The sequence below is a fragment of the Brachypodium distachyon genome, chromosome 1, assembly GCF_000005505.3.
Source record: "Brachypodium distachyon strain Bd21 chromosome 1, Brachypodium_distachyon_v3.0, whole genome shotgun sequence".
NCBI classification, from domain to species: domain Eukaryota; kingdom Viridiplantae; phylum Streptophyta; class Magnoliopsida; order Poales; family Poaceae; genus Brachypodium; species Brachypodium distachyon.
The window spans coordinates 70128919-70156699 of NC_016131.3; the positions used below are offsets into that span (position 1 = coordinate 70128919).

Consider the following 27781-nt stretch of genomic DNA (forward strand, 5'->3'; position numbering starts at 1 on the left):
AAGAGTGAAACACACTTTTCTTTCTCTTCTTTTCCTTTTGCTTTTGAGAAAGAAGCAGCGGACGTACGGCTTGTTTCTGCGCTCGTGTGGCCTTCCGGACCCCCCTCCCCGCATCCCCTTGCCTGTCAGATCACGATGCCTAGTCGCGTACCATATCATCATGCCTCGTCCTCTGAAGAACGGAAACTGTTCTTCGATCAGCACGGATGGCTACTTTCTTTTGCCAGACCAGATGTGCTTTTGCCTCTATTTATTATTAATCAAGTCTAAAAATTTGAAAGAGCAAAAGGGGTTTTCGAGGAGTCCAGACGTTGGGGTCGGGGTGTCTTGTACTTCAAAAAGTGAAAATCATATTTAAAAGTCTTTTATTAAATCTGACTTACAAAGGGCAAAGCACTATTTGTATTTGTAGGCAGCTACTAACCACACAGGTCTCACGGTTGTATCCCTATGGACATGATCAAACGTCGAAACCTCAGAATAGAATACCTCATTTGCAGCACAAACTAACAATAATGAACGTCGGATGGCTATTACAGCACCATATGCATATAACGCTTCACTTATTGCAAGGACTTCGCTTCTCTACAATCTGTACAAGGGAATAGCACTGTTTATTCACATCCCAAGCACACCTGCGATATGATCTAAGCAGGTGTCCCAATTGCAACATGACCTCGCAACTTCATTTCTATCTAACCATTGGCTGCCTGTATCTTGGATGAAATCTTCATGATTACCCCTTTACCTGTAAAGCTCAAAGAAAAAAAAATCAAAAGGAGAAAAATAGGAAGCAAAAGCGAGGTCTCATAAGTGAACTGTATCCAGCAACCTAGTTCAACAAACTTGTGCTGAGTTGTCGGAGTCAACAGCAATACCTTACCAACCCAAGCAATAGTAAATCATGTCTGGGCACACTCTAAAGGATGTAAACTTCCTTCGGCAAATTCATGCATCCGAAATCGTTCCAAAAATTCAAAAGGCCTTCACAACGACATGAAAACATATACATGAGAACGGAAAGATAATGCAACTAAATTGTGCAAGTCAATGGCATGGTAAAGAAATGAGAATAGCTGGGACTGTACTTCTTTCTTTTATTTTTCTCTCTTCCTAATACAATAGCAAATAGTAGTTTCAACTCATAGCTAGTCTACCACTATGCTTGAATAAACAGTAAGCAAACTTCAAACTCTAAATACTAATCCCTCCGGTTCACGACAAGAATTTAGAAATGGAGGGAGTAACATACTGCTAGCCAGTAAAACATCACTACTAGCCAGTTCCCTACAGTCCTACACAACTTGGTATACAGATAGAAAACAGCATGATAGCGAATGCTAGTTGCAGTGATTTAATTCCAAATCAACAAGGTGTGGTGTGATGTGAACTGCTAGTAAAGTTCTAAAAGCTTACAACAAAATTTCACGGTTGCGGGATAACTTCTTCTGGTTGTTCTCTATGGCACTTAGTACATCAATTTCTGGTCCTGCCACCATAGGTGTAGCTTCTGCATCTGGTGTCCACAACTAGGATAGAAGCAAAGAAGAGAGAAGACTGAGTACAAACTATTTAAGCACTTCAACAAAAAGAATGACCAGAAGATATACCTTTATTGTATTATCAATTCCACTTGTTGCGACAGCACAATCATATGGATGAGACTGTATACAGTTCACAACTAAAGAAGATATGGGTGCATGAGAAGCAGTACTTCAGAAATAGTTGCAGTAAGAAATAAAATTGCAATTACCGGCTCCATCTCCTGCAAGCATTTTGATAAGCCTTCCTGTTTTTTTCTCCCATATGAACCATTTACCATCATCACTTCCGCTGGCAATAAAATCCCCTGTTGTAAGAGGAATGCAGCATTAGACATATGTAGTACATTTAAACTAGACCAATTTCATGGCGTACACATTGTTAGTATCACAAAATCACGCTTTTCAGTTTACACAAAATTACACGTCTGCTTTAGATATCTATAGCAAAACTACACTTCTGATGAGTTTCCGTCTATATAGCATGGACTCACATCCGTACAACCTCTTGGTTGATGTTATTGTTACCGAGGTGGGAATCATGCAGGAGCCTATGCCAACAAAGGCGAAGCAAATCAAGCAAATCAATTTAGAAACCTCTGTGAAGTCTAGACACCGACTCCACAAGCAAATCTGAACTCTTTATTGGTTCATGAGTCATGACTTGATGTCTGAACATCCAAGGCTCAAGGGTATCTGATAAAATAGTTTTTTAGAGCTTTTTCATCCAGAAAATAAAGGAAAAAGCGACACACCAAATCTAGCAACGGTCACACTGAACTCTACTCACTTTGTTCCTTAATACAACTCATATAGATTTGTGCACTTGAACCAAGACAACTCTCGTTTCTAGTGTCTGGCCATTCATATTGGTTTAAGAGTAAATGGGTGTGAGCAGTTATTGGCCGGGTGTGGGAGCTGAGAGAATAATGGGCTATATTACGGAATAAATAGAAAAACAATTATATGAGCTTTATAAGGGAAAGGAGAATAATGGAGGGAGTAGTGCACATCAGTATGTTTTGCATGAGAGGTCGATATCTTGTGTTACACTATTAGTATGAAAATGAAATCAAGTGGCTGATGGGAAACTTACTGGTTCAAATAAAAAATAAACATGCATGCAAAAGAAATAGCTCAACGGCCAAACCTTGTTCACCAAGAAAGCTAGCCTGCTTTATATCAGTCCCCACATTGCAGTGTGCAACATATCTTTGTTTCATATCAATGGCAACTTCCAGCTGCATGCACAATAGGAAAATGGTGTTAAACCATGCACCACCGGTAAAATACAGATAAAGAACAGGAAAAAAAAAGTGGAGTTAGGAACTTCAGAAAACATATAAGAGAGTAGGACAAGAAAGAAATAACCTCATGGGCAGAATCACCATTACTAGCAGACTGACTGGACTCAACCAATCCATTGTCAACCGATTGTTCATTAGTTTGATCATCTCTTCGGTGAAATCTTAAACTTAAACTACCTCGAACGGCACCTGGATCACTATCACGGCTTTCGTCACCTGACACTGATGTATCAAAGTCTAACTCCATCTCATCGTCATTATCTGAATCTTCTCGACCCTCCTGTGATGATGACCCACTAACATCTGATCTAAATAGTAGATCACTCAATGACCGTAACCTTCCATGCCGCGCATCAACGTTAGTATTTCCTTGTTGATCTTTTCTACTTTTCTCATGTTCAGCTGTTTTGAGTAACATAAATCCATCAAATGTTTCAAAGTTTAACAGTAATGTATCAAATTATCTACATGAAAGAAACAACTAAATCTCGAACACATTAGCATCTTAAAATTCCGAATCTCAATATATCCTCGACTTCAATACCCAAAGATAGAAATAAAATAATAGATTGACATGAACAGAACCGGCAGCAGAAATTATTGGGCAAAACGAATACGAGTTCTGGGTTCATTTTTGTGTACACTTTTTTTTTCTGAGCACCTAACCTATTTATAGCAACAAGATTAACAGGTCACTGAGCTATGTGCACTGGAGGACAGCCAACCACATAATCATTTAGTATGTAAAGTTGTGATGGCAACCAAAAATTAATTTCATATGCTCTAGCAACATGGGAGGAAATATATTTTTATGCCTATGTACTCACCAGCAGCAAGTCGCTCCTTTATATTTTCTACTTGTTTTGCAGACACTGAATATGGTGGAACAAGACTATTTGCTGCATCTGTATATTCACATGCCTCCTTCAGTCTTCCTAACTACATAAGGCAGAACACATATTTATTATAAGAGGTGGACCAGAACTAAAGGTGGGTGATTCGGAGAGATAAAAAAAATTAGTACTTCCTCCGTCCAACAAAAGATGTCTCAAGTTTGTCAAAATTTGGATGTATCTAGACATGACTTAGTGTATAGATGCATTCAAATTTGGTCAAAGTTGAGACATCCTTTGTTGGACGGAGGGAGTAAGATATTAAGACAGAACGATTAGTAGGCATGTGTGGCGTTCTCATGTCTTATCCTAACAAGTGTTCACAAGTCCAAAATAATTTTTGCACACATGATGAAACAAAGGGTTGGTCAAACCAGTATCATCTAAGCATCTGTCTACTCTTGCTTTGAGATTATGCTCTTTTTGTCAGACAAAGATTATACTTGAGTGGAATTTAGAATCTTCTAACAGATGCAAAGCAACTCGAGGTGCTAAGGTTAGATCAATTATGCATGATGGTAAGTAGATGCAAAGTAATTCAAGGTACTAACTACTAAGGTTAGATCAATTATGTACGATTGCACAACACGCTTTGCACTAAAAGTATACACTGTTCCACCAGAATTACCTGCAATAATGCCTCAGCCATGTACAAGTGTGCTTGAAATGATGTAAAATCAATATTCCTTGCTCCATTGCAATCCCGAATAGCCATGTAAACATCATTTTTCCACCTCCTCTGTAAATCAAAATTTCATGATCCGTACTTTTTACACGGAACAAAGATTCAATAGCAGATAAACAACTGCAGGCAAACCTTTAGGTACAATCCTGCTCGAGTACACAAGCAATCATGCCTCATCTTATCATCAATATCAGAATCCATGACCTCAAGTATTTGACAGCATGCTTCAATCCCATGCATTAAGTTAGTGCCTGTCTCCAGAGATTTTATCATGGCTTGCATGAGTTTCTTCAACATATCTACCTGAAACGAGTGCCATGGAAGGCAGAGAGGCTCAACATGTCTAGCAGATCAAGCAACATTTGTGATATAAAAAGTGAGGCCATGTTTACAAAAGTGAGAAGCACAAGTGCACCCAAACAAGCTCGCATTGAGAAGCCTGCTCACCCTAGACAAATTTCTCGAAGCATTGTTTGGTCGCAACTTATTTTGTTTTGAACATTGTATTGCTGGTTCCTTGTGAAAAGGCGGCAAACATAATTGATTGTGTACATCATCTGGTGTGTATCTCACTGAACTCATATTGTCTGCACACATAAGCAGATACATAGTCCATATAATATTAAAGATATATCAACACTCACAATAAACTGAGAGACAACAAAGGTGTAATAATAAAATGGGGATGCACTGTGTGAGCCAACCGATCATACCTGGGTCAACATCAAATAAATATACATGTTCACCACTGTAACTCAAAAGAACCTCCTTCCCATTTGGGCTGAATGCAACATGTGTAAGATGCAAATTTGACTTCCTCTGTTTACAGTATAGAGGTGCAAAGTCAATGAATGTAACAGAAAATATGTTTTGGAAGCTTTTTAACAACTCTAGCTCAGATGCCTGGCACAGTTTCTGGAGATAAGTAAACTCTCGAGAAGTAGTATTCTTTATTAAAATAATCACAGTTAAACTCCTTAAACTCCTACACACCACTAGAATTTAAGAGTATAACAAACCACAGAACCAGGTCAGAAAACAAAACTATCATCCTCCTAGCTCACAATGAGATGGTTTATAGATTAATTCAAGGTTAACCATTACTCCCTCCGTTTCTTTTTAGTTGTACATTTAGGCATTGAACTATTGAAGATTTTTCAAAATACTTGTACATTTAGACTTCCAAAGCCCAGTTAATCATTGTGCTCTTACTCTTCCTAGGCAAACAATTTTAATGCTATCGCCCTATTGGATGAAGGGAGGTCGGCTAAGCAGAGATTGGAGGAAATTGAATGCATGGTGCAATTAATTGAGTGGGAATGTGAAGAAGGAGACCAAGTGGTATTTTGTACTTTCGGCTTATTCTGTCTCTAAAAGCTGCATGTGCAACTAATCTGAAATGGAGGGAGTACCAACCAGCAACACTCGCTACCAACTTTGCGGTGCACAATCTGAAACAGCATAAAATACTCAAGAATAAGACTGAACTTACATTATCAGCAAGGTGCAATGGACAGAACATTTTAATACAAGGGGGTGGCTTCCTTCTTGTTTGACATGAGCTCAATGGTGGAAGCATTCTCCTATCGTACAGCCGGGCAAATGCATCACTGCACAAACATCAAGTTTTGAAGTGCTGTTTTTCAAGTTAACAGATGCAAGGCTTGTTATGCACTGAATAATTTATGACAACAAGTTAGGTTACCTCCCACCAACAAGGAGCTGATGGGGACGAACAGAGCTAATATCACAAGACTTGAATGCCAGCGGTTGTTTGGGAGGGTCAGCTAAAGACTTCTTTGCTCCACATCGAAGATCTAGCTGCCACAAACACATGCAATGCAGATATTGGAATTAACACCAAACCCACACATAGCTCAGTTACAGCCAACATTTATCCCAAGGGGTGCAAGTATCCTCACATTTCCAGCAGGAGCCGTAAGAACAAAACTCAACCTAATTATCCATACTAGGAGCATGTGATGAAAGCCACAACATGCTGATCATGAAGTTAACTAACTACAAGATCATAGTCCAAGAAAATGTAGCATTACAGGTTCATTCATCTGGCAACTAAAATTCTGGGTCCCATTCTGGTTCCAATTGTTCATGCAACAGTGGAACACAAAGGAGGACCATTCTAAAAATAAAAACTCGACCTGCAAAGGGGTAAGCCACCCCCCAGGCATTTGCATTAAGAAGAAGACCTTCTCACGCAGGTCGAGAAACCCTCGAACCCCTGCCTCACACCATACACAGCGGCACCGAAGCCCGTGTGAGAGCGGGCGGGCCTTAGGTCTGTGCTTAAGGCGTGGGGCAGACGAGAGGATTTTTTAACCCCAGCCTGAAATTCACTCCCACAGGGAGTCAAACTCAGGACCTGAGTGCTACTAGAGTTGTTCCCTTAACCATTACGCCAAGGGCTCGTTCGCAAAGGAGGACCATTCTATATTTGGCTTTCAGGGACAAAATACTAAATAAACTATGAACCTAAGCTGAAGCCGAATCCATGAGAAGAATGCACCAAATAACCGCAAATGCTATAGAAGCAAGGAACCTAACGAACAAACAAAAATATGGAATACTCACAAGCACATTGCGGCATTCCTGATTAGCCAATCCTACACGAGGACAGGAAGTGCACTCCCTAAAATCATGCTGCCTGAGAGTACCATCCTCGCTTGCACTCCACACTACATTAGGGTTGCCAACTTCAACCTACATGTTGCAAACGAACTAGTTATGAATGTTGAATCAAGCACAAATTTATTTGAGGGTGCAAAATCTTAAAGCGTCAGCAAGTAGAACACATCTCGGTTCTCAAGTCATGCAAATTCCATGAATACTAAAACCAAGAAGTACATTCAGGAAAAACCTCTGACCTTTATCAAATTAGATGCGATGCAAAGATAAACTTCCTTGATGTTGTAGAAATTTAAATTCCAAATCATGATCTATAGGTGTAATGTTAGGATCTTACAGCTAGTTTCTTGACCCTCCTTGAGTGGCATTGGTAAACTGCAGCTGGCTCCATAGAAATTTCCCTAGACCTTCTGCCACTTAAACGAGACAAATTGAAAACACGAACCTGAAAAAATTTTCAGGTGTCTCATGAAAAGAAGAAGGTCAAAATAACTGGTAAACAAAAAAGTGAAAATACATCCTAGAAAAGTTATACCTCTGCATCTGCTGCTCCTGAGACTACTACGTCATCAGATGTTTCAGGGACAAATTTTGTGCAGAACACATTTGCAGAATGTCCGGTGTCAATGTCATGCAACATCTCACGATTAGCATAACTCCAGATGTTGATCTACAAAACATGTATTCGTACAGAACTACACTGAATTAGTCATCAAACATTAAGTCCATGGAGATACCACTACAAGTAAAGATATATACATAGAAAATATTTGAATACGAGGTTATACCATTGCGATCGATTCTACATAACTTTTTAGCCCACGGCATAAAAAAAGATCTGACAGTCAGAGGATAAGTCCCAGAAAAGTTCTATGTTGCCGCAGTACATGTAAAGGGTTTATGCTCTACTATGTTTTTAAAGCAAAAAACTGATAGCATTATCAAACAACTACAAAGAACAAGAAAAAACTGAATAAGAAATTGATAATATTCTCCATTCAAACTACGTCCAGAAACTTACTCTAGTGTCATCTGATCCTGATATCAGAAGTGAGCCATTTGAGTTCCATGAAATAGCATTGACACAACCAACGTGACCCTGTTAAATAGCACAGGAAAAAAAAAGCAATCCTAGTAAAAATCAAGGAAAGAGTAAGGAACTTCAGCTTTCTTCTCAGGAGCAAATACAGATTCTGACATGGGAATATATAGATCTCCCTGCTCTTCTGAGAAAACTAGTAAATATTATAATATGAACAACAAAAATTTGACAAGTACCTCCATCTCCTTTTCCAAACCAAGCCGTTGTACTAAAGAAGAATGGAACTGCATTCTCTTACTAATTTCCTGGAAAAAAAAGAAAATGTTAGCCAGTGTTTATTCTCCAACCGTTTCTTACATGCATAACTCCAGCATGCAGGATCAAAGCAGATCATAAAAGAGTGCCGACAAGGTGTTTCAGTAGTTTATAACAGAAGTGTGCAACCAAACAATGCTGCTGCACTTCACAACATCAATACCTCATTCCCAAGAATCCAATACAAGGTTTCCAACAAAATCCTAGTTCCCATGAATTTGCCTCACAATGAGTGCCCGTTCAAGATCACCACACACACATAAGGTTAGGGAACACAAGTCCAAAGAGATAAACAAATGTCAAATAGCATAGCCCATAGAGCATGACCTCCCAGGCTCCCATACAGTTATAACTTCTGAGAAAGGATCAGCTGATCAGCATCCATAGAAACAGTCACGCACAGTACGCATTGGTAATCCAATAACATCTTCCAAGTTGCCGAACAACTCATTAGCCCATATCTTTGTCCTACAACCTAAAACCCCTCCACCATCAGGGATGCACTAAGAGGGTCATTGTTTCTTCCATCTAACTTTTTCAATCCGGGCTAGCCCCCTACATTATAAACCCCTCCTCATCATGCATAACAGAACAAAACAGATATCCTGGCACCCCAAGTTCAGAAGCAATTCCAATTTCCCCAGAAGCTCTATTGCATACAGCAAGCAATTCACCTAGCTCTTATTATCTTATACTACATCATAATTTGAGAACCGACATTACTTTCCAATCCATATCTGTGTGGTCGAGCTACTGGCAGCGCCACACCAAACCTCGAAGGAATTGTTCAAAAAGGCTACTGAATTTACATCCACACATCGTATAAATGGAAAGCGCTCAACCAGTGACTGATTCCCCACGTCCATAAACCCTTGTAGCAAATCTTAGCTCGATCGAGAAACACATGTCCGCAAATGCAGCACCAGCCCCAAGCCCTCGGGAGTGACGAGCCATCCGAAAGCGCCCCACTCTAGTGATTAGACCCACACAAACTGCTCCACCCCTTGGAATTAACAACTAACAACCCTGTCGAATCGGGCAATTCGACGGAGCAATCCACCTCAAAGCTATGCACACGATGCACCACCACGCCTAGAACGCGTAAGAGAACAGAAGGGCTCGGTCACTCCAAGGCAAGGGGCCTTACGGGGGAGCAATGGAGGCTGCGGGCGTCGAGCAGATCGGTGACGCCGCCGTCCGAGAAGCGCCACCGCACCCTCTCCGCCGCGTCCATCTCGGGCGCCCGGGCGAGTGAGACCCCAGCAGAGGCGGCGGCTAGGCGTCGCAGCTCCCCTCCAGCCGAATCGCCGTCTCGCCGATCGCCGAGGCCGATTTCCGGATGCTTCCGGACGCTCTTGCGCCTTCCAGTCCAGGGGGTCGGAATGGAGAGATGGTGCGGTGCGGGGGTTTGCTCTGGGGTTCGAGAGAGGCCTCGCTGCGTTGCTTCGCCTTTTTCCGGGTGAGCGGGCAGTGGGACCCACGGACGCGTGGAGCTTGCGTCGGGTGAAACGTCGCCTGTCGAGTGGGTCCCAAATTTCTCGATGAGTCTGAGGCGCGCTCGTGGCCGTCTGATCCGAAACCAACCGTGGGAGTAGGAGATGGGCACGGTGGAGAACCTTATGAAAAAAATCGTTGATGTTGAAAAATGATTATGAGTTCTTGATAAGGGCCTCTCGATTCAAAGGAATCCAATAGAAATTATATCCTTAAGATTTTTTTTCTATACAACTTTTTTTTGATTCGCAGGATTGGAAAGCATAAGAATTTTTTCTATAGATTATTTTGCATGTAGTTTCAAAGAAACTTTTCATGAGGTCCAACCTTATGAAAAAAATCTTTGTTTCTATAACAACTATGCTAGCACACAAATTTTGGAGGAAGTTTATGTATTTTCCTTGTGGTGCAATCAAATACTAGCTCCTATTGCATATTACTTTGTTTTGTATTCCTGTAATATTCAATCTGGCATGATATTCAATTCCTATGTTTTGACTATTCATGTGTTTTTGAAATGTTGTGAATCAAAGAGTCCCTAAATGACTAGAGAATTCTCTAACTCGAGGTAATCTACCTTTTGGTTTGCAAAGCAGTGGCAAAGACACACAACTAAGATATATTGGCCAGTTCAAAAAAAAAACTAATATATATTGGTAGTTAAATTTTGTTCACCGAGTTTGGATAGGATTTGAGAAGTATATGTCCATCCGTCTTGACCCTCGCACAATAATGAAGGGCACTTTGCCTTTGATCATGCTCGTGGACTGGCTGATATTAGAAGGAAAAACACATCTTGCCACGCCGCTAACTAATGGTAGTGGTTTCCTTCCTCTCTGTTCCGTTGGCTCCTTTCTAGACTGACGATAGGCATTTACTTCTGTATTTGTTTTCTTCGGATGGTAGTAGGATGTGAAGGCGTGCCCCTCGCCGGTGGGTGAAGAGGTCGTCACATACTACTACAAAAAGAACAAAACGTAAAAGACGAATTATAAGATATAGTACCAGTGTCATATGTTTGTCAATGTGACACATTTCCCACGCTGGCACAGATGATCCAATGCGCTATTGAACCTTGCCACAAATATGCCATCCCCTATATCGATGCTTTTATCAATTTAGCCCCAAACAAGTTGAAAGCAAAATGTGAATTATAATATATAGTCAAACACATAAACTCCCTCGAGTGTGATCCACCATTGAAGACAATGATTTCCTGTGGAGTTGATGGCCGTTCCACATACCTCTTTACTAGGATACACGATCTCCTTTATGTTAACTGTATCATATATTTTTTTCCTATCAGATCGGTCTTTTAGAATAGATGGATGGTTGCTATATGTTGACATGGTATCAGAGCTGAGGTCTTAGGTCCATATTTCAGTCCTTGCAATTCCCCCAATTATTTGTCGACACCCACCTTGGATGTGAGGGAAGGTGTTGATTATTCCATATCCACATCGGATATGAACGAGAGTGTTGAGTATATCACATATTTTCTTTTTCTACTAGATAGATCTTTTATGATAGATATTTTTAAGGAAAGCCATCTAGCGCACTTTATTGATCATCAAAATAGTTACATCGTTTATCAGCATAGGGAAAATAAAGCTAGGGAATCATCGTCCCAAGTACAAAATGGATGCTCAGAAAATAGCTATCTCATGCGCCACCATGTTGGCCTCCCGAGGACAAAACTCAAAAGAAACTGAGGTAAAGCCCGAAACCAAAATCTTTCAGTCGTAGAAAATTGTTGCAGCCGATGTAGTGGAGAAACCATCATCAAGCAAAATGTCAATGACCGCCATATTGTCCGATTGGATAATTAACTTGTTGCATCTAATATTTTGAGCCAAACAAAGACCTTCTCGAAGAGCATATGCTTGTGCATCATCTCATCCAAAACAAAAGGAATATCATAGACGGTACTCCCAAGGTTTCTAAATACTTGTCGTTGTTTTAGTGTTGCACTAAAACAACGACAAGTATTTAAGAACAGAGGGAGTATATCTTTACTGACACTTAACGACACACTGCTTAAGAACTTAACGACACACTGCTTAAGAACCGAACTAATGTTGCATATCCTCGGAGTACCAAAACAAGGTCCCACAAGAAAGGCACACATAATGAAGGCCATGGTAGGATCCCCCACAAAGACAATAAACAACCCAGGGCAGACATAGCTGCAAACCAAATACAACAGCATTGATAGTCGTTCCAAACCTTTCAAATATTCTATGGTTTAGAGTTTTAGGTAATTTTGGAAACTCTCCATCATTGGCCAAAGGGAACCCCAACCCACCAATCAAAGACCGGTAACCAAACAGGCCAACAAACAAATGAATACACTGGAGCAAAGAATCACGTTAGACAACAAAATTGTTCACCAAAAAAAAACGCCACATGCGCCTCCTGCAGAGTAGTCATACGCGGGAAAATAAGATTATCTAAAACAACAATCATGCACACAAGAAAGACCCGGCAAGGAGACAGATAAAGCACAACAGACCGCCAAAAAAAATACCAAGCAAGCAATTTCTACACGCATGCCACAGTAAAAGAACGGGCCGAAGATCAAACAGGTTTGGACCACACAAAGAAAGGTAAAACATTTCTACAGCTGCACTGCATGGAATAAATAACCGCGCAAGAAACACCACCGTGATTACACCGCCTCCCTCAAAACTGCTCTAGTTTGGTCTCCAGATATATATGTACAGAGTTACTACACTAGAGTTTAAGAGTGATCAAACTGATACAAAAAAAGCGATTTACAGAGTGAAACGCCCGGAAGGGGAGGAGGGATCTCGCCGAAAAAATAATAAATCTACAAAGGGAACCGTCTCGTCACAGTTCCCATCTACCTGCAAAATTGCTGTTGTAAAGCCGCCTTGAATACTACCTCTGCCCCATAAGTTTCGCCTGCTCACGCTGCTGCTGTCGTGTGGATTTGCTGGTCTTCCTCTCTGCACCGTGTTGCAATGAAAACGCTGCCGCTGTGATTCCTATGAAATTCAGCACAACAATCCACTAAATGATGAGCTTCCCCAGCCTTCTGCCACTGACGAATGCCTTTAGCTGAATATTCAAGCCCGAGATGTGCTTCTACAAAGGCAAGCATAACGCCCGAGGTTCCCGATATTTTTTCGGAGTATATGCCGGGTGACAGCCTCTGAAAAATAGTTGCAAAGGCCTTCTGCATGATCACCACCAATCAATACAGCAGTTCTCATTACTCATTTGAATAGGCCTCTGCGAAGTCTTTAATTCTTTGCTTGATATTCTGACGAATTAATAATCAAAAGAATCAGAATACAGATGCCACAAAATCAATTGAAACAAAACACATGAAGTTGACTAGAATGGGACTGAAATTATCTGGAAGCAATTGCATAGTGAACTACCAAACGACGATACAGATCATACTACACACCTGCAACTCTTGATGAAGCAATACAAACACCTTCTTCATCAATTTATGCCTCTGCAGAATAAATGTCCATAACAAGAATTAATAATATATAATATATAAGTTTCGACTCGTCTAAAATTTCAGAGAATGCTAAGGTCCAGATAAATAGTATCCCTTGTCTAACGAAATTTCAAAATCCGAGTAAAAGTAACTGTATGGTATGGATGCAGGCAGAAATTTCAACATAAATTAGGAAATAGTCATCTATTTCAGGGTTCAAGCAATAAGGAAAAGACAGGCAGAAAGCATACTGTGCCCGATTCATGATACATGTCTTTGAGTCTTTCCACAATGTTATAGTACTGATCCTTGTCTCTTTCTTTAGCAACATTGAGATCCTCCTGAACCTTTAAGAATTCAGACCTGTACGAAAAGTATGTCAGTTATAGGAAAAATTATAACATGGGTTGTGAAGAAGTGGAGTAAAAGGGGCAATTTAACAGGAAATGTCAGTATAAAACATACTGTGTTTTCTTTATCTGACTGTTCAAGTAAGAGTAAACCTCATACTTCTCATTGTACTCCTGCAAATAACCTTTGTATCTGAAGAAAAGAACATATAATCAGTTCGTTGCCTGAATGAACAAATAAATTTCTGACTACAAAGATGGTAGATACCAGCAGTATATGTAGGGGTGACAAAAAAAAAATCTCAAAGCCAGTAAGGTGGCTTTGGCTCGCTCGCTAGTTAGTGGCTTGGCTCAAGATCAGCTTGTGAAAGTAATAAACCGATCACGGATCCCTATTCATCCCATTACCTAAGTGAGCCGAGAGTTATTTTACCACCAAGGTTCTATTCGCTTAAAATACAGACCAACCCATGGCTAGCATATGTGTCATCTATCTCTCTTCAAGCCGCCTACTGAGCCTTGAATGTTTTATGGAATATGATGTAGTGTTACTTCTGCGTGCTTACAACCCATATTTTTGCTAAATCCAATACTGTTTTGCCACTGCTAGGATGGCAGCTTTATCTGTGATAAGGACTTGGCTTGGCTATCACATGGACCGACTCAAACTTTCAAACAAGTCAAGCCGAGTTTCAGCTCATTGGCATTACAAGCTGATCCACCTTTTTGAGAGCTCTTGTGAGTCAAGCCAAACCAGACCGGGCCGGCTTGTTATCCAGCCCTGTCTGCAGACAGTTTCCAGAATGTGATTTTGGACAGAAAAAAACTCATAGGTCATGAAATATCATTAGAAGGCATATCAGATTTACAGAATCCATTGATTAAATATAGAATGGGGGTACGACCTATAACATTCTAATAGCCGTACAAATGGAACCTATAATATTCTAGAAAAAACAGACGTCATAATAGTGGTCCAAGTCTAAACATTCCGCGAGATGTTGTGAACACCTGTCAACTACAGTATATTTTCTCATACTAAGAGGGAAGGGAAGGAGACGCCATTATGAACCTACTGAAATACTTTACCTAAAACAGAACCTGATCAGAAAACTTAGAGAGGCCTGCAAAACTCTCCCAGAGAGAGAGAGGTGAGAAGCATATTCTAGCCTAATACTACCTCCTTTCCGGTAATACAAGGCTGATAAAGTATTGGGTCAAGCATTAAGTCTCATGTATTAACTACCCCTTTTCTTTATGCATTGGCTAGTAAGAAACATAGAAGAACATGCATTTGATGATTTGAAACCAGAGTTGGTGGGAGGAGAGAATGGCCTTATATATTGAGATTTTAGGATTATGGACCTTGCATACCGGAAAGGAGGTACCATATGTCACTTACTGGCTGAAAAATCTCAAGGAAAATTCAGAGGTCATATATTTTTCACGTGAACACAGATCAGTGTAAATCATAGTGATGCGTGAGAAAACAAATCAAAATGCAATAGTAAAATACTTCAAAGTGGCAGAAAAACGCATGACGGATATTATGACTTACTGTGAGAAATCATTTATTGGACCTTTCAGTTCTGGCTCATCCTTATTGTACTTTGAGAAAAATAAATTATCCTCATCGGAAGAGCTGTCCCTTCTCTTTCTACTTGTCTCAGTCTCAATCAAAGAGTTATTCCTACTTCTTTCCTCATTCTCTGCAGGGGAAATTGATTTCCCTGTTCTAGACACTATGCCATTCTTGGTACCATTCCGAGGAAGCTTGGGAGTAGTTTTCTTCTTCTTCGGATCAACATGATCTAGCATTCCACCCTGTGCCACTTTTGTTTCCGTTTTACCTGTTTTCTCTATCAACCTATCTGGGTATAATATGTTCTCTGGATCTGGATTATCAATCCTTGGCAATTGACGACCCTGTGAAACATTTACTCTTTGTTGAGACCTATTAATATCGAAGTCATATGCTGGTGTCTTCCTTGGTAATCCTTCCTGGTTTATATTACCTCCAGTACTAAATTCGTGTGGTGACGGTTTCCTCTGATCATGAAAACCAGATAGAGCAACCTTCCTGTTGTTCATATTGGGGTAGGAATTATCTACGTTAGTTATTTTACCATCAAGGGACTTGGAAGAACTATTTCTCTCCAATTGTTTCTTTGTCCTCCCGATGTCATTTTCCAAAGAACCCTCACGGAATTCACCCAACTCGAGATCAGAATGCTCTCTCTGGAGCACCTTTTTTCCCTGAGGTGATTTATCAGCATTATTTTGGAAAATTGGTGGCTCGCCATTAGCTTCAGTGCATTCAGGAAGAGATGTGTGCATGCCGTGGTTAACATTTCCTCTGGCTCCTTTGGTTAAATTCATGTTATTTGCATCAGCATTAGTATCCTTTGAGCGTTTGTGCACTTTCCCATCAAGAAAAGGCCCCCCGTGCCTACCCCTTTTTCTTGCCGCAGAATCATCAGAGTCATCAAAATTGGCGCGGTGGTCTTCAACATAACCCCTTCCAGAGTTACCATCCATACTATTCAAAGGTTTCTGCATCTTATCTATTTTTTTCTTAGAACTTGCTTTCTCAATCGTTTCTTGTGTTCCCTCAGAGTGTATTGTTGGCATGGGTACATTTGGGCTCTGATTTTGCTTTTGCAGATTTCCAGAAGCCGAATGTCTTCCTTTCACAGGACTACTACCTTGTAAATGTAGATCAGTATGTGCTTCCGAGCCAACATTTCCTATCTCTTTGGTCAACCTCTCATTGATACGTTTGTCAGGAACTAAGTTTTGTCTTTGCTCTGAGAAAGAACCTGCAGCTCCTGAATACTCAATGTCAACCTTGGCCTTTTTGGCACTTTCTGGCTTTGTGGTAGCATTCTCATTACCTGAACACCTTTTCAATGTGGGTTTGGGACCTTTATCTGCAATCCTTGTTGGGGCATGCTTTGTTCCGTCCTTTGAGGTTGATTTTCTTCTACTACCATGCTGCTTTGTTAATTGAATAGCTTCTTCATTAGGTAAGCTTTCACGATTCACTGCTGAGAAGTCATCAATGAGATTGTCCCCGTAAAACATTTCGTTTGCAGGGTACTTGCCATCAGCTATACTAGAATCTAACCTAGTACTCGTGATGTTTTTGTTTCCTGGAATTTCTGACACCATGTCTATGTTGGCTGCACCAAAGTTGTCAGTTTCTGCAGCTGTATATAATGCCTCATCATTGTCAATATTAAAACTATTGAGATCAATGTGTGATGTACACTTATAATCCAGATTTGTTCCAATGTCAATTTGTTCATCATCGGCATCCAATGTTGGCAAATCTCTTGGCGAGGAAGACAACTTCAGTTCATCTGCTACTTTTCTGTGTGTTGTATCTGCTTTGTTGTCATCACTTGTGATATCCACAAATGCATCAGACCCTTCCTTGCTGCTTGATGAAGCATCACTGTCACTGTCACTGCTGCTTCCACTGCCACTTGCAGCACTTCTGCTCTGACTCCCGCTATCACTTCCACTACCACTACTGTCACTGTCACTGTCACTATCACTTCCGCTCTCACTAGAGGTACCTGCTTTATCATCACTGTCTTTATTGACCTTCTCATCTCCTGCAGCCGAAACTGGGGAGCCCCCAATTTCAATATTCTCAAATATATCAGGGTCATCTATCTGCAAGCTCGGCGCAGCTTCTTTGGTGTTCTCATCGATAGTCCTGTTAGATACATCAATTGGTTGTTGAGGTGCTTCTAGGAGGAAGTAGCAACTACGCAGAAAAGTGTACAGAACTACGGGCAGGATATCATGACGGCAATACACACATTAAACAAAAACAACGAATTAAACTTATATAAGAACAAATAGTACCTTCCACTGCCAGATGCACGCCTTTTAGAGTTTTCCACCTCTAGTTCAGGTTTGAGAAAATACCTCCCTGGTGTTTGGAAATTTGCGATCTGGAAGAATATCCATATGTTAAATGTAACAATATAATCCTAATGTTTCCTAGTGAGAAAAGAGGCAGTGCATCACGTTTTTTAGGGGAAATTGTTTGATACTCACATTCTTAATGATGATCTCTATTTTCTTTGATGCGTTTGGAATTGTGTCTGCAACAGCTTTCTCCAAGGCCTGAATATGTTTCAGAACATGTTGTAAACAGAAACGTCAAACAAAAGCTTGTGGAGTAAGTATCTGTGAATTAGTAAACAAATAACAAACAAAAAGGAAACTAAAAAATAACGAACCAAAACATTTGTAGTATATGATCAAGCCAAAAACCAGAAAGTAAAGAACATTCATACAGCGAGCAAACTCTTCTGTCTTATGGAACTGTGACATTTGAAAGGAGAAGCACTGTGCTAAGGACACTATAAGAAAAACTCATACAGCAAGCAAACTCTTGTGTCTTATGGAACTACTGTCACCCATATGTACTTTCTATGCCTGAAACTTGGTCTTGAAGAAAAAGAAGGCACTGTAAATAATCAAGGAAGCATTTTGTGTCCATATAATGTTTCCCCATACTAAGGAACTTGCTCCCTGTGAGTTCATCTATTAGCTTCTGCATTCCTTTCCTCATTTCCACAGGCAGAGAGAGAGAGAGAGAGAGAGAGAGAGAGATTACCTTTAAGTTCATCCCTTTTGGATTTTCGGAGAGTATAGCTATCAAGAGGCTTCGTAAATCAGTCGTGGTATCATCAATACTTGCAGAAACAGCACTTGCCCGGCGATTTATTCCTTGAGATATCCTATTTGGTGTTGCTTTCTCAACTTTACTAGTTTCCTCTTTATTCAACTCAAAAGGTATTATGACTTCATTATTTGCAGCAGACCGAGCAGGAAATGGTTGCTCGGGAGAAGGCGCGGGTGATGTCGATAAATTTCCTTTGGGAGTACTGTTAGACAGCTTTACTTTGGAAATCGACTTGGTTGGAATAACGGCAGCTGGAGTTGACCCATGAAAAACAGAGTTAGGTATATGCTAAAGAAGTTTTTTCTTAGTAGTAGGACATGTATATAAATAAAGAGAATAAAGTAATACAAAAGAGAAGGGTAAAATTAAAACCTTGATTCTTCTTGAAATCCTTCTTTTGGTTCCATTTCATCCTCCGCATATTACCTGGAAAAGATAAAGCATTATTATACAGTCTCTAACAAACTTTAAGCATTGTATGCACAACAAAAACTGAGGACATCCCAAATTTCTACTGTGGAAGTATGAATGCAAAATCCGCATAGAAAAAATAAACTCATAATTTCATGAGAGAAAACATGATATCACAGTTCAAAGTTAAAACCTTCTACAGCTGCAGCAGTCATTGACTTGGCCTGACTCTTCACAGATGGATTTCCAGGGTCCAGCACAATTGATCTATAACAGGCAAATTATACAGGGATGGATAAGTGACACATGAAATCTTCAATATCCACAACAGAAGATTAAAGAAATATGCATCAGGATAATGATTAATCAAAGGTATCAAAGAGATATATGGAACAGGGAGAGCAGACAAACTTTCGAGATTTCGAGAGACGTTCAGCCTCCTCCGAGCGCATTTTCACAAGGTTCTGTGCTGATTCATCCAAAATACGTTGCACATTCACCTTGCGCCAAGCAGAGCCACGTTCCGTAAGTAGTCCATTCCCATCCTCTCCACTTTGACGTTCTTCATAAATATCACATAACTCACCACGTTCGGATGCCCATGTAAAATTGAATTCTTTACCACCAACGTCGATAATCTGGTGCAAGAAAAGAACTTTCAGAAGTCAATTCAACAAGTTAAATGTACAGCGATCGCCATGTTGAATAGATTTTGCGAGGAGATGGAAATTTCCTTTTGGGCTGACTACTAGGGTAACTAAAAAGGTAGAGCACTTTCAAACACTTTAAATGCTCTCAACAGCAGGGTTCCCAAAACCACTCTGAACCAATCACTGGTTTCCAGGAATCCCAGTGGGGGACTGGAAGTGCAATACCAGATAGAATATGGCTATTTTCTGATATTTCCAGAAAATTGGCATATCTATGATGATTAGATAGTTAGGAAACACATAAACTTCAAAAGTATAACTGAAAAGATCAAACCAAAAATACTGTCAGTGCAAGAGAAAAAAAAACTCAAACCAGCCTGTTTCTACTAATCAGAGGACAATGGGTATGTTTGGTTCTTGCCTAGCAATTTTTGCCAACCATTGGCTAGCCAAAAAATTGGCTAAGGATTCCTTTGCCCATGATTGCCACAATAATTTGGCAAGGATTGTCAAAGGAAATGTGAGGTGGTGGGCAATATTACATTGGCAACCAAAATTGAGAATTAACCAAGCAAAGGCCAAAGTGGCATAGAAGGCAAAAGTTTGGTAAGGCAGATTCGGGCAAGAACCAAAAGTACCCTATATTTCTTTTAGAGAGATTCCATACCCTTCTCCATGGCACTAAGGCATTAAAGATGCATAATTTAGAAAATTAGTAGGTGACTGCTGCCCTAGTGCATAAGTATCACGACTCTGGTAATTATTACTACTGAAACAACAGAAAAATACATGAACGAGTACCTGATACCATCATGAACATGAAATTATGAGACTTACTGTTCCCTTTGTATGTACATAAAACACGCATGTGTTTCAAGAAACATGAACCTTTTCGCTATGATGTGCGGAATTAGTGGGTCAAGTATTGATCTTCTAGTAATCTACAGAATCTAAATGATTGGCTTAATGGCTTCACACATGATAAAGTCTAAACACTACGAACTCGCAACTAGTAGGCTTTTCACTTATCAAAACAGTAGATTGACAGGGTATGTGGTTAGTCCATTACCCTGGATGGATGGATGCTAAAGGCATCCTTGACAATGAACTGTTTGAGATATTGCAGCCATGATGAGTAGTTTACACTGCAGTGGTATTTATGTTTTACTATGTTGGATATATTTATTACTGTATTAGTTTGAACACCGATGTTGAGAAAGCTGTATAGAACGAACATCCTATGTCCTGGCAAAATAAACTACATGGATTGCTACAAATAATAAGCAGGTAGTATTTCACAAAACAACGCAATGGGCTTAATCACTGTCCTCTTAGAAACGGAGCAGAAAAATCCTACGACCATCTCACAACAATAAATGGAAGTTGGCTATTCTAACTTGAGTTGAGCTAACAGATCATTTTGTGCTAGCAATTCAACTATAACGTACCAAGCAGTAAATTTGAGCAATCTCCATGCAAAGAACCTATCAACCTACACCAAAGGCCCGAGCTGATAATCAGTACCATGGAAGAAAAAAAAAGAAAAGGAGGTGCACCCGGCCCAAAAAACGTAATGCGGAAAACATCGAATTTGGTTAGGTCAAAACTTGGAAGCGACTCAAATAAACAGAACTAAACGATGGAGGGTGAAGGGGAGCTCACGTTCTCCGCGGAGTTGAACATGTTGGAGTTGAACTTGATGCGGGCGCCACTACCGGCTTCCTCCGCCCGCCGGATCTCGTCGACGAGGTCGGGAGTCAGCCTTATGATTGCCGCAAAGGAGGGCGGTCCGCTGGACTCTAGGCTGAAGGACTCGTCGCGCCCCGCTGCCTGCGCCGCTGCCGCCGCCGCCGCCGCCGCGGCGGCTGCAGCGGCGGCGCGACCCCGGGGAGGTGGGGCCACGCCGCCGATGGAGGTGGAGGAGGAGGCGCCCCGGCCGCGGCCATGGGGTGCCGGCGGGCGCTTCGCGCCGCCGCCGCCGCGCCCACTGCCACGGCCGCCGAGCTTGTACATCGCCCGCGGCGAGCGCCGGCGCCGGCGGGAGGGTTGGTCGTATTGGGGCTCGCTGGCGGAGAGTAGCGAAGACGCCGAATAGAGGGGCGCAGAAATCGTGTAATTCCTTTTTCAGTTTCGTTTTTTATTTTTGTGTTGGTTGTTTTGGGTGGGCTCTCCTTTTCACTTGCCTTTACAGAATACGGACCCCCTCCTCGTCCATGGCACGTTGTATTTTGCACGAACAGAAAACACGATTATTTGATGATGAATATCACAAAGTATACTACCTCCGTTCCTAAATACTTGTCGCTATTTTAGTGCAAATTTGTACTAAAACAGCGACAAGTACTTAGCAACGGAGGGAGTAGTTTTCTTTAGAAGCTTTATAAATTTCTTTAAAAAAATTGTAATGTATGTAGATATATTGTACACATGTGTAAACTTTTTATGAAGAATTTCATTAACATGTGATCTACACACACAACAATAAACAATTTATAGATTTACAATACTCTCTCCGATTCATAATAAATGTCTCAGATTTTGTACTAACTTAGTGCAAAGTTATGCTAACTTTGATACACTTGTTATGTATCGGAGGGAGTAGCAAATAGTACTCTTTGCTTAGATGTAATTTTTTTTTCTTTCGTAGTGCCCAAAAATAAATAAGTAAAAGCTCAATCAAATTTTTACAGGTGGTATGGGTTTGTAGGTACATGCATATTTAAAATAAATAAATAAATTTATAAGTATGGTTTTTGTTTTTGTTCTCGACAACAATTAGAGTAAGGGGTGCCAATGCTCGATGGCACAAGTACCGGAATAAAGGTAGGGTATGTACGCCGGCCTTATAGCGAAGGTCGCCGTACACTTGGACAGGTTGACGCGTTGATGTTTTTTGAATAGGTTCGGTCGACCCTGCGGGTGCGACTTAATCCTATGTTAGGAAATACTTCGAGGGGGTTGTTAGCCTAGGGCTTGGGCCGAGCGGATCTTCCCAAGACACCTTTCGGTGAGAGGTTCGTCGGGGCCACCTCGTACTTGGATCGAACGCGTCTTTCCAAGTATCGAGGTTAAGTTACCCTCGAAACTCTAACCCAACCCCTTCTATTTCGAGTCCGGGCCGAACGCGTCTTCCCGGATCTCGAAACTAGAGCTCTTTGCAAGAGACTCTAGCTCTCTCCCCTTGACTTTATTCAAGCGAGAGTGAGTGATACATGCCCCCATGGGGGGTATTTATAGCCTAGGGGTCCATGACAAATGACCATGGCTATCCTTAAGGGAGAGAGAAAAGTGGGGGCAAAATGGTAAAAGTAGCTCATTTGGTCCATAACTTTTGTGTGCACCATGTGAGAAAAGTAGGGCTTGGTCCATGGTCCACCATGGACTAAGGGCCCCCTCCTCTCACCTTTCTTGCCCCGCACTCTAGCTCATTTGACCATTTGACCATGGCATGAGAGGCTTGACTCGTTGACTAGTCTTCCTTTGTCACGTGGGATTGACCGTGCCACGTAGGCGTCTCGACTTGTGTTTGCGGAATGTTGACTTGGTCGTCGCCACATAGGATTTACGGCCCGACCCATATAAGAGTTTTATTTTACTACAACAGTTTTCATCTTTAAAAAATTGGATTCCAAGGAGCCCTAGCTCCAAAACAAGTTTTCGCCACCATGTATCTAGGCATCATGTCATGGAATAATACAGTAGAGCTTTCAACAACCATAATTAGTAAATAATAATAATGTTCAGTTAATAGAAGCGAGTATGGTAGATTTCCATCAAGTTTTACTCTTTTTCGGGTGGACGAGGCAAATATTGCAAAAACATATTTAATTTTTTAAAAAATAATGCGGGGAGAAAAAATATCTAATACATGCAACCATGACTACAATCGATTTCCTAGAGCGATTTTGCTATCGTGTCATGCACCCATAGCTCCGCTATACCACGATAGGGGTGTATGCCAAAAGAAACAATGTGCAGCAAGTGGATGTGGATCTTATCGACACGCAAACACCGTTTGTGTGTGTAGTACACTCCTAGTTAAAGCGTGTGCGACACATCACTACTTAAGAGACCCACTTCCTATAGCTGATTCGAAGAGGATGTAATTGAGTATATTATATTCTTGCAAGGCTGGAGGACAAATTTATTCACCATAAATAAGATTATCTTCCATTAGTAAATACTCCCTCTGATCCTAAATTCTTGACTCAAATTTGTCTAAATATGGATGTATCTATTCTTAAAAAGCGTCTAGATACATGTAATATTTCGACAACAATTTAGGATCGGAGGGAGTAATTAAAACCACTAAGTGTTATTCTAATTTCTCCTAGAGCCACGTCACTACTCATCTATTAGGCTCAGTTTGCCGTTGCTGAAATGTGATGGGCTGAATTTATTTTATAAATTGATGTGAAAGAATACACATAAAAACAAAAAAGAATACACGTGGACTTCACCTCCTGGATGCTAATGGAGGAAGACATAAATGAGAGTGAAAGCTCTGGCTTTTGTATGTGGTTTTCCCCATCTGCCAAAACCTCCATGTTCGTGTCATGTAGGCCGGTCAAACGCTCCCGAACGATATTAAGACCCGCCATGAACAATTTAATAAAAATTAAGATCCAAATATGCAATTTAGTAATTCTAGAATTAACTTGACACCTACTCAGTAATATTAGGATAGCGGTGCATTTTACTAGTTGCAGTAATTGTTTATCATTTGGTTGACCAAGCTTACTTCATCTAGTTTTTCTAAACGGAATAAACAAGGATTCAAGATTCAACCGTGAACCAAGAGCTGTATGAGGGCAGACCTTTTTCTTTGCGAGGAGATTCAAGACCATTGATTGATGTTATTAGTAAATGCTGCTATTAATTGATTGCCATGGCCGTGCCCATACCCATAACTATTCTCCAAGGGAACTTCTTCCATATAAAGGTACCAACAACTGTGCTAACCATTTGCCAGGCAAGTAACCTAGTGGTGGCTGACAAGCAAAGCAAGCAGCACATACATACTGGATACGTACAAAAGTATCTGTTCTTTAAAAAGAAAAATCTTGCCAGAGAAAGCGGCCATTCACTGGTCAATTCTGATAGCACAAAGCGTGATCGTCATCACGCCGTCGTAAAGACCAGCAGCGGCCGGACGCGACGTGTCAGATATATTCCGCCCTAGAATCCACATTTGACCGCTCTAAAATCTTACGCGACGCGTCGTGGCCTCTAAAGCAGGTTCTGCGTGCCACCACAACCAAATCGCATGAAGGAAACAAACTCGTTTTATCCATTTGACTGCTCTCATTGACGCAAAGACACCTCGACTTAAATAACTGAATAACAGAAAAGACATAAACAAGTAAAGAACAATATGATGCGAGCATCCACGGATCATATCACAGTTGCACAGTACATAAGTGGTGGAGCGTGCTCCTCTATGGGACAGGCAAAGAAACACGCATAGATCATGATAAATGCCTCAGGTTATGATGTTTGGCATTAGATAGGCAAAACTGTGGGGGTTTATTGGGGTTCCTAGTTGCCTCGCCTGCCCCGGCCCCGGCCGCCGCGGAAGCTACCTCCACCTCGACCACCACCGCCTCGGCCTCCTCTCCCGCCGTTGCCCTTGTAGTGGCCACCACCACCCTTCTTGCCATTCGATTTGCCCATCTTCAGGTCCTCAGGGAGAGGAAGTATGTTGTCCACACACTTGCGGAAGCTGAAATCATCGGAGGATCCATCAACCCTGCGAACAAAGAAACAACGGCTTTGCCAGACGGGATGGTTGCGGATCTCAAAGGCTTCAACGCCTGCTCCAATCTTCTTACTGGGCTCAGCATGGCCTTTCTTCACCAGGTCCTCCAACACCATATGCTCATACTGCAAAAGATAAGATGCAAGTTAGCTAACTGTGAGACACAGGGTTGGATGCGAACTAGAGTTTGAACAGCAGGGCATCTCAAAAGCAAGCAGTACACCTCTAGTCTCTGAACAAACTATAATGTCAATTAAGCTTGCACTGCGAAACCTAAAGTGACACAATCCAGTGACTGACTAGAATAGAACTAATATGACGTCAAAATAAGAACAGCCCGCTGACAAATATTTTAGTCCTTGAGTGACAGAAGCTTCATGGAGCAGGATGAAAATCCCCAGCAACTGAAATAATCTTAAAAGGTGGCCAATACAGTAAACAGAAATCAAATTTAATCAAATTTACATCAATAAACATAAGACATTTCTAATTTATTTCATTTATCATATCGTCTTATAAACAAGCTCAAGCTCTCAATAGCAAGTTGTTCTCAAGATCTCATCAAGTCTAACAGTGCCCAACAAAAGAGACAAATTTGCCCTCTGGTGTTGGATAGGAACTAGAACTACAAACCTGAACGTTAAAGAAGTTGCTTCTCAGGAGGCATTGTTACATACTTATGTTAATCGCACAAGATTGACACCAAACCTAACCACAACACAGCATAACCAATTGCAAGTTTCTAACAGATCATAACTTCACACCTTACGGACTTCAAAGAAAATGAAGTACCAAACCGAAGTCCCAACTAGATCTCCATGTGGCGAAAACCATATGAAACCCCCAAAACTAAAAATGCTTCACATCTCAACTAGAGCTACCTGTGTTGTAACTATGATAACAACAGAAATCATGAATGATGAAGAGAAGCTATTTACACTAGCAAAATACCCATGTGCTGCTACGGATTGAAATAAACAATACTATGTGTAAGAATATCTTTCTACGGTTGCCCCAGATCAAAATACCCACATCCACTCTCATCCCAACTGTTCGCGCCTAATCCATTATATGTGCAACCCACAAGTGAATGAAGCATGCACCTTTATAGAAGTAAAGACTTGACAGAAAACCATGATAAAAAAAAATCTGCATATGCATCAAAAGCAACCACAAAACCTCTCAATGGAGAGACTCGAATGAACCATAATAAATCCAGTTGAAGACAGAAGCCCTTATAGACAAGGTATTTTAATCCAACACTATATGAAAAATCATAAGCTCAAGTAAAGCTGAGTAAAAGATCAACCTTGTGTAAAAAGCACAGCAGAACACTGAAATTAATCAAATGAAACTTGTTGCCACTGCCTTGGCAAGACGAAATTTCAGAATATCAAATTGCAGTCGAAATTCGATTGCAAATAAACAAACCCCTAAATTTCAACCATTTCTAGCGGAATAGCATCCATAGAAGTAATGGATCAAATCAAGACCCTGGGACACCTACACACGGCATAAGATTAGCTGCAAATTTAGAGCCTCCCCAGAGGATTTTGATATATCTAGCTAGAGGTGGAAGAAGACTCAGATTTATCTAGTCGAATTAGTTAGATGGTCCATGCACCACAAACTTCCCGAAACTAATCAAACCAGCATATCGGCACTGATTACCGTGGCAAATACCAATAGCCTAAAACGTATTAGACCAAACTGTACCACAAAACAAATCACCATAAACTCCCAACCTTCTGCAACCATAACAGCGCACGAGAGATTAACAAAATCTTAACCGTGACGGTCTCACCTTATTGATCTCAAGCTGCGGTGTCCAGGAGTGGAGCAGCGCGAAGAAGTAGTCGAACATGTCGACGGAAGATGCGAACTCCTTCGGCCCCAACTTTACCGGCTTCCCATCCTCTCCCTTCGCCCCCTCTTCCTCCCCCTTCCCCTCAACATCCTTCGCCCCCTCTTCCACCCCCTTCTCCTCAACATCCTTCGCCTCTTCCTCCAGCCTCGGTTTCTTAGCCGCCGCTTCCTCCACTGCCTCCGCCGCAGCGCTGGCGGCGGAGACGTCCCCCTCCTCCCGCTCCCTCTTCAGACTAGGGTTCGCCTCCGACGCCTCGGTTTCCATGGCGGTGGCTGCGGTGGCAGCTACCTCGGGTTCAGCCATGGCCGGAGAAGCGCGTGGGGGCTGGGAGGCTGGCCGGAGAAGGAAGCTGGACTGGGAGGCGGAGGCTGCGGTTTGTTCGTAGGGTTTTGGGGGTTCTGGTGAGAGAACGAGGGCTTGAGACTTTGAGTGCTTAAGAATCAAGCATTACCATGGGAAAAAGAAAGAGGACGAATTAAAATGGATTGCAGAGAGGCCGAGAGCCGGAGAGCCCATGAGAGCCCATAGGAGGCCAGCCCAAGAGCAAAGAGGGAAGGAATACGGCCTGCTTCTTCTTTTGGTACTCCCTCAGTTCAGAATATAAGGCATATTGGCTTTCAAATTTTCTAAAGTTTGACCAAATTT

At 41.3% G+C, this 27781-nt stretch overlaps 2 protein-coding genes across 2 annotated transcripts; both read right to left on the bottom strand.

The window, feature by feature from the left end:
• Positions 1-333: 333 nt before the first annotated feature.
• On the bottom strand, positions 334-21600 carry LOC100824841. Its single transcript, XM_014896341.2, has 32 exons — positions 21174-21600; positions 19273-19499; positions 19055-19128; positions 18823-18876; positions 18382-18701; positions 17817-17885; positions 17622-17710; positions 15304-17469; positions 13861-13938; positions 13647-13758; positions 13357-13407; positions 13160-13206; positions 9574-10042; positions 8348-8416; positions 8091-8168; positions 7605-7739; positions 7407-7514; positions 7016-7144; positions 6132-6247; positions 5919-6036; positions 5140-5245; positions 4874-5013; positions 4559-4729; positions 4370-4480; positions 3676-3787; positions 2913-3250; positions 2692-2782; positions 1754-1849; positions 1611-1681; positions 1417-1529; positions 879-984; positions 334-748 (listed from the first exon to the last, which is right to left on the bottom strand). The coding sequence occupies exons 1-31, from the start codon at positions 21522-21524 to the stop codon at positions 903-905; spliced, it is 6291 nt and encodes a 2096-aa protein (XP_014751827.1). The 5' UTR covers positions 21525-21600; the 3' UTR covers positions 334-748; positions 879-902.
• Positions 21601-24818: 3218 nt separating this feature from the next.
• On the bottom strand, positions 24819-27588 carry LOC100825450 (protein EMBRYO DEFECTIVE 514). Its single transcript, XM_003558588.4, has 2 exons — positions 27074-27588; positions 24819-25394 (listed from the first exon to the last, which is right to left on the bottom strand). The coding sequence occupies exons 1-2, from the start codon at positions 27437-27439 to the stop codon at positions 25050-25052; spliced, it is 711 nt and encodes a 236-aa protein (XP_003558636.1). The 5' UTR covers positions 27440-27588; the 3' UTR covers positions 24819-25049.
• Positions 27589-27781: the final 193 nt, after the last annotated feature.

What these genes read in the sequence shown, in the direction of transcription:
- LOC100824841 (XM_014896341.2), bottom strand. Translation starts at nt 21,524, where the DNA reads ATGTACAAGCTCGGCGGCCGTGGCAGTGGGCGCGGCGGCGGCGGCGCG. An exon ending in CGTGCATCTGGCAGTGGAAG is followed by an intron (nt 17,470 to 17,621) that starts GTACTATTTGTT and finishes TGTATCTAACAG; the next exon opens with GACTATCGATGAGAACACCA. An exon ending in GCAGCCTCCATTGCTCCCCC is followed by an intron (nt 8,417 to 9,573) that starts GTAAGGCCCCTT and finishes TTTTTTTTCCAG; the next exon opens with GAAATTAGTAAGAGAATGCA.
- LOC100825450 (XM_003558588.4), bottom strand. Translation starts at nt 27,439, where the DNA reads ATGGCTGAACCCGAGGTAGCTGCCACCGCAGCCACCGCCATGGAAACC. An exon ending in CGCAGCTTGAGATCAATAAG is followed by an intron (nt 25,395 to 27,073) that starts GTGAGACCGTCA and finishes TATCTTTTGCAG; the next exon opens with TATGAGCATATGGTGTTGGA.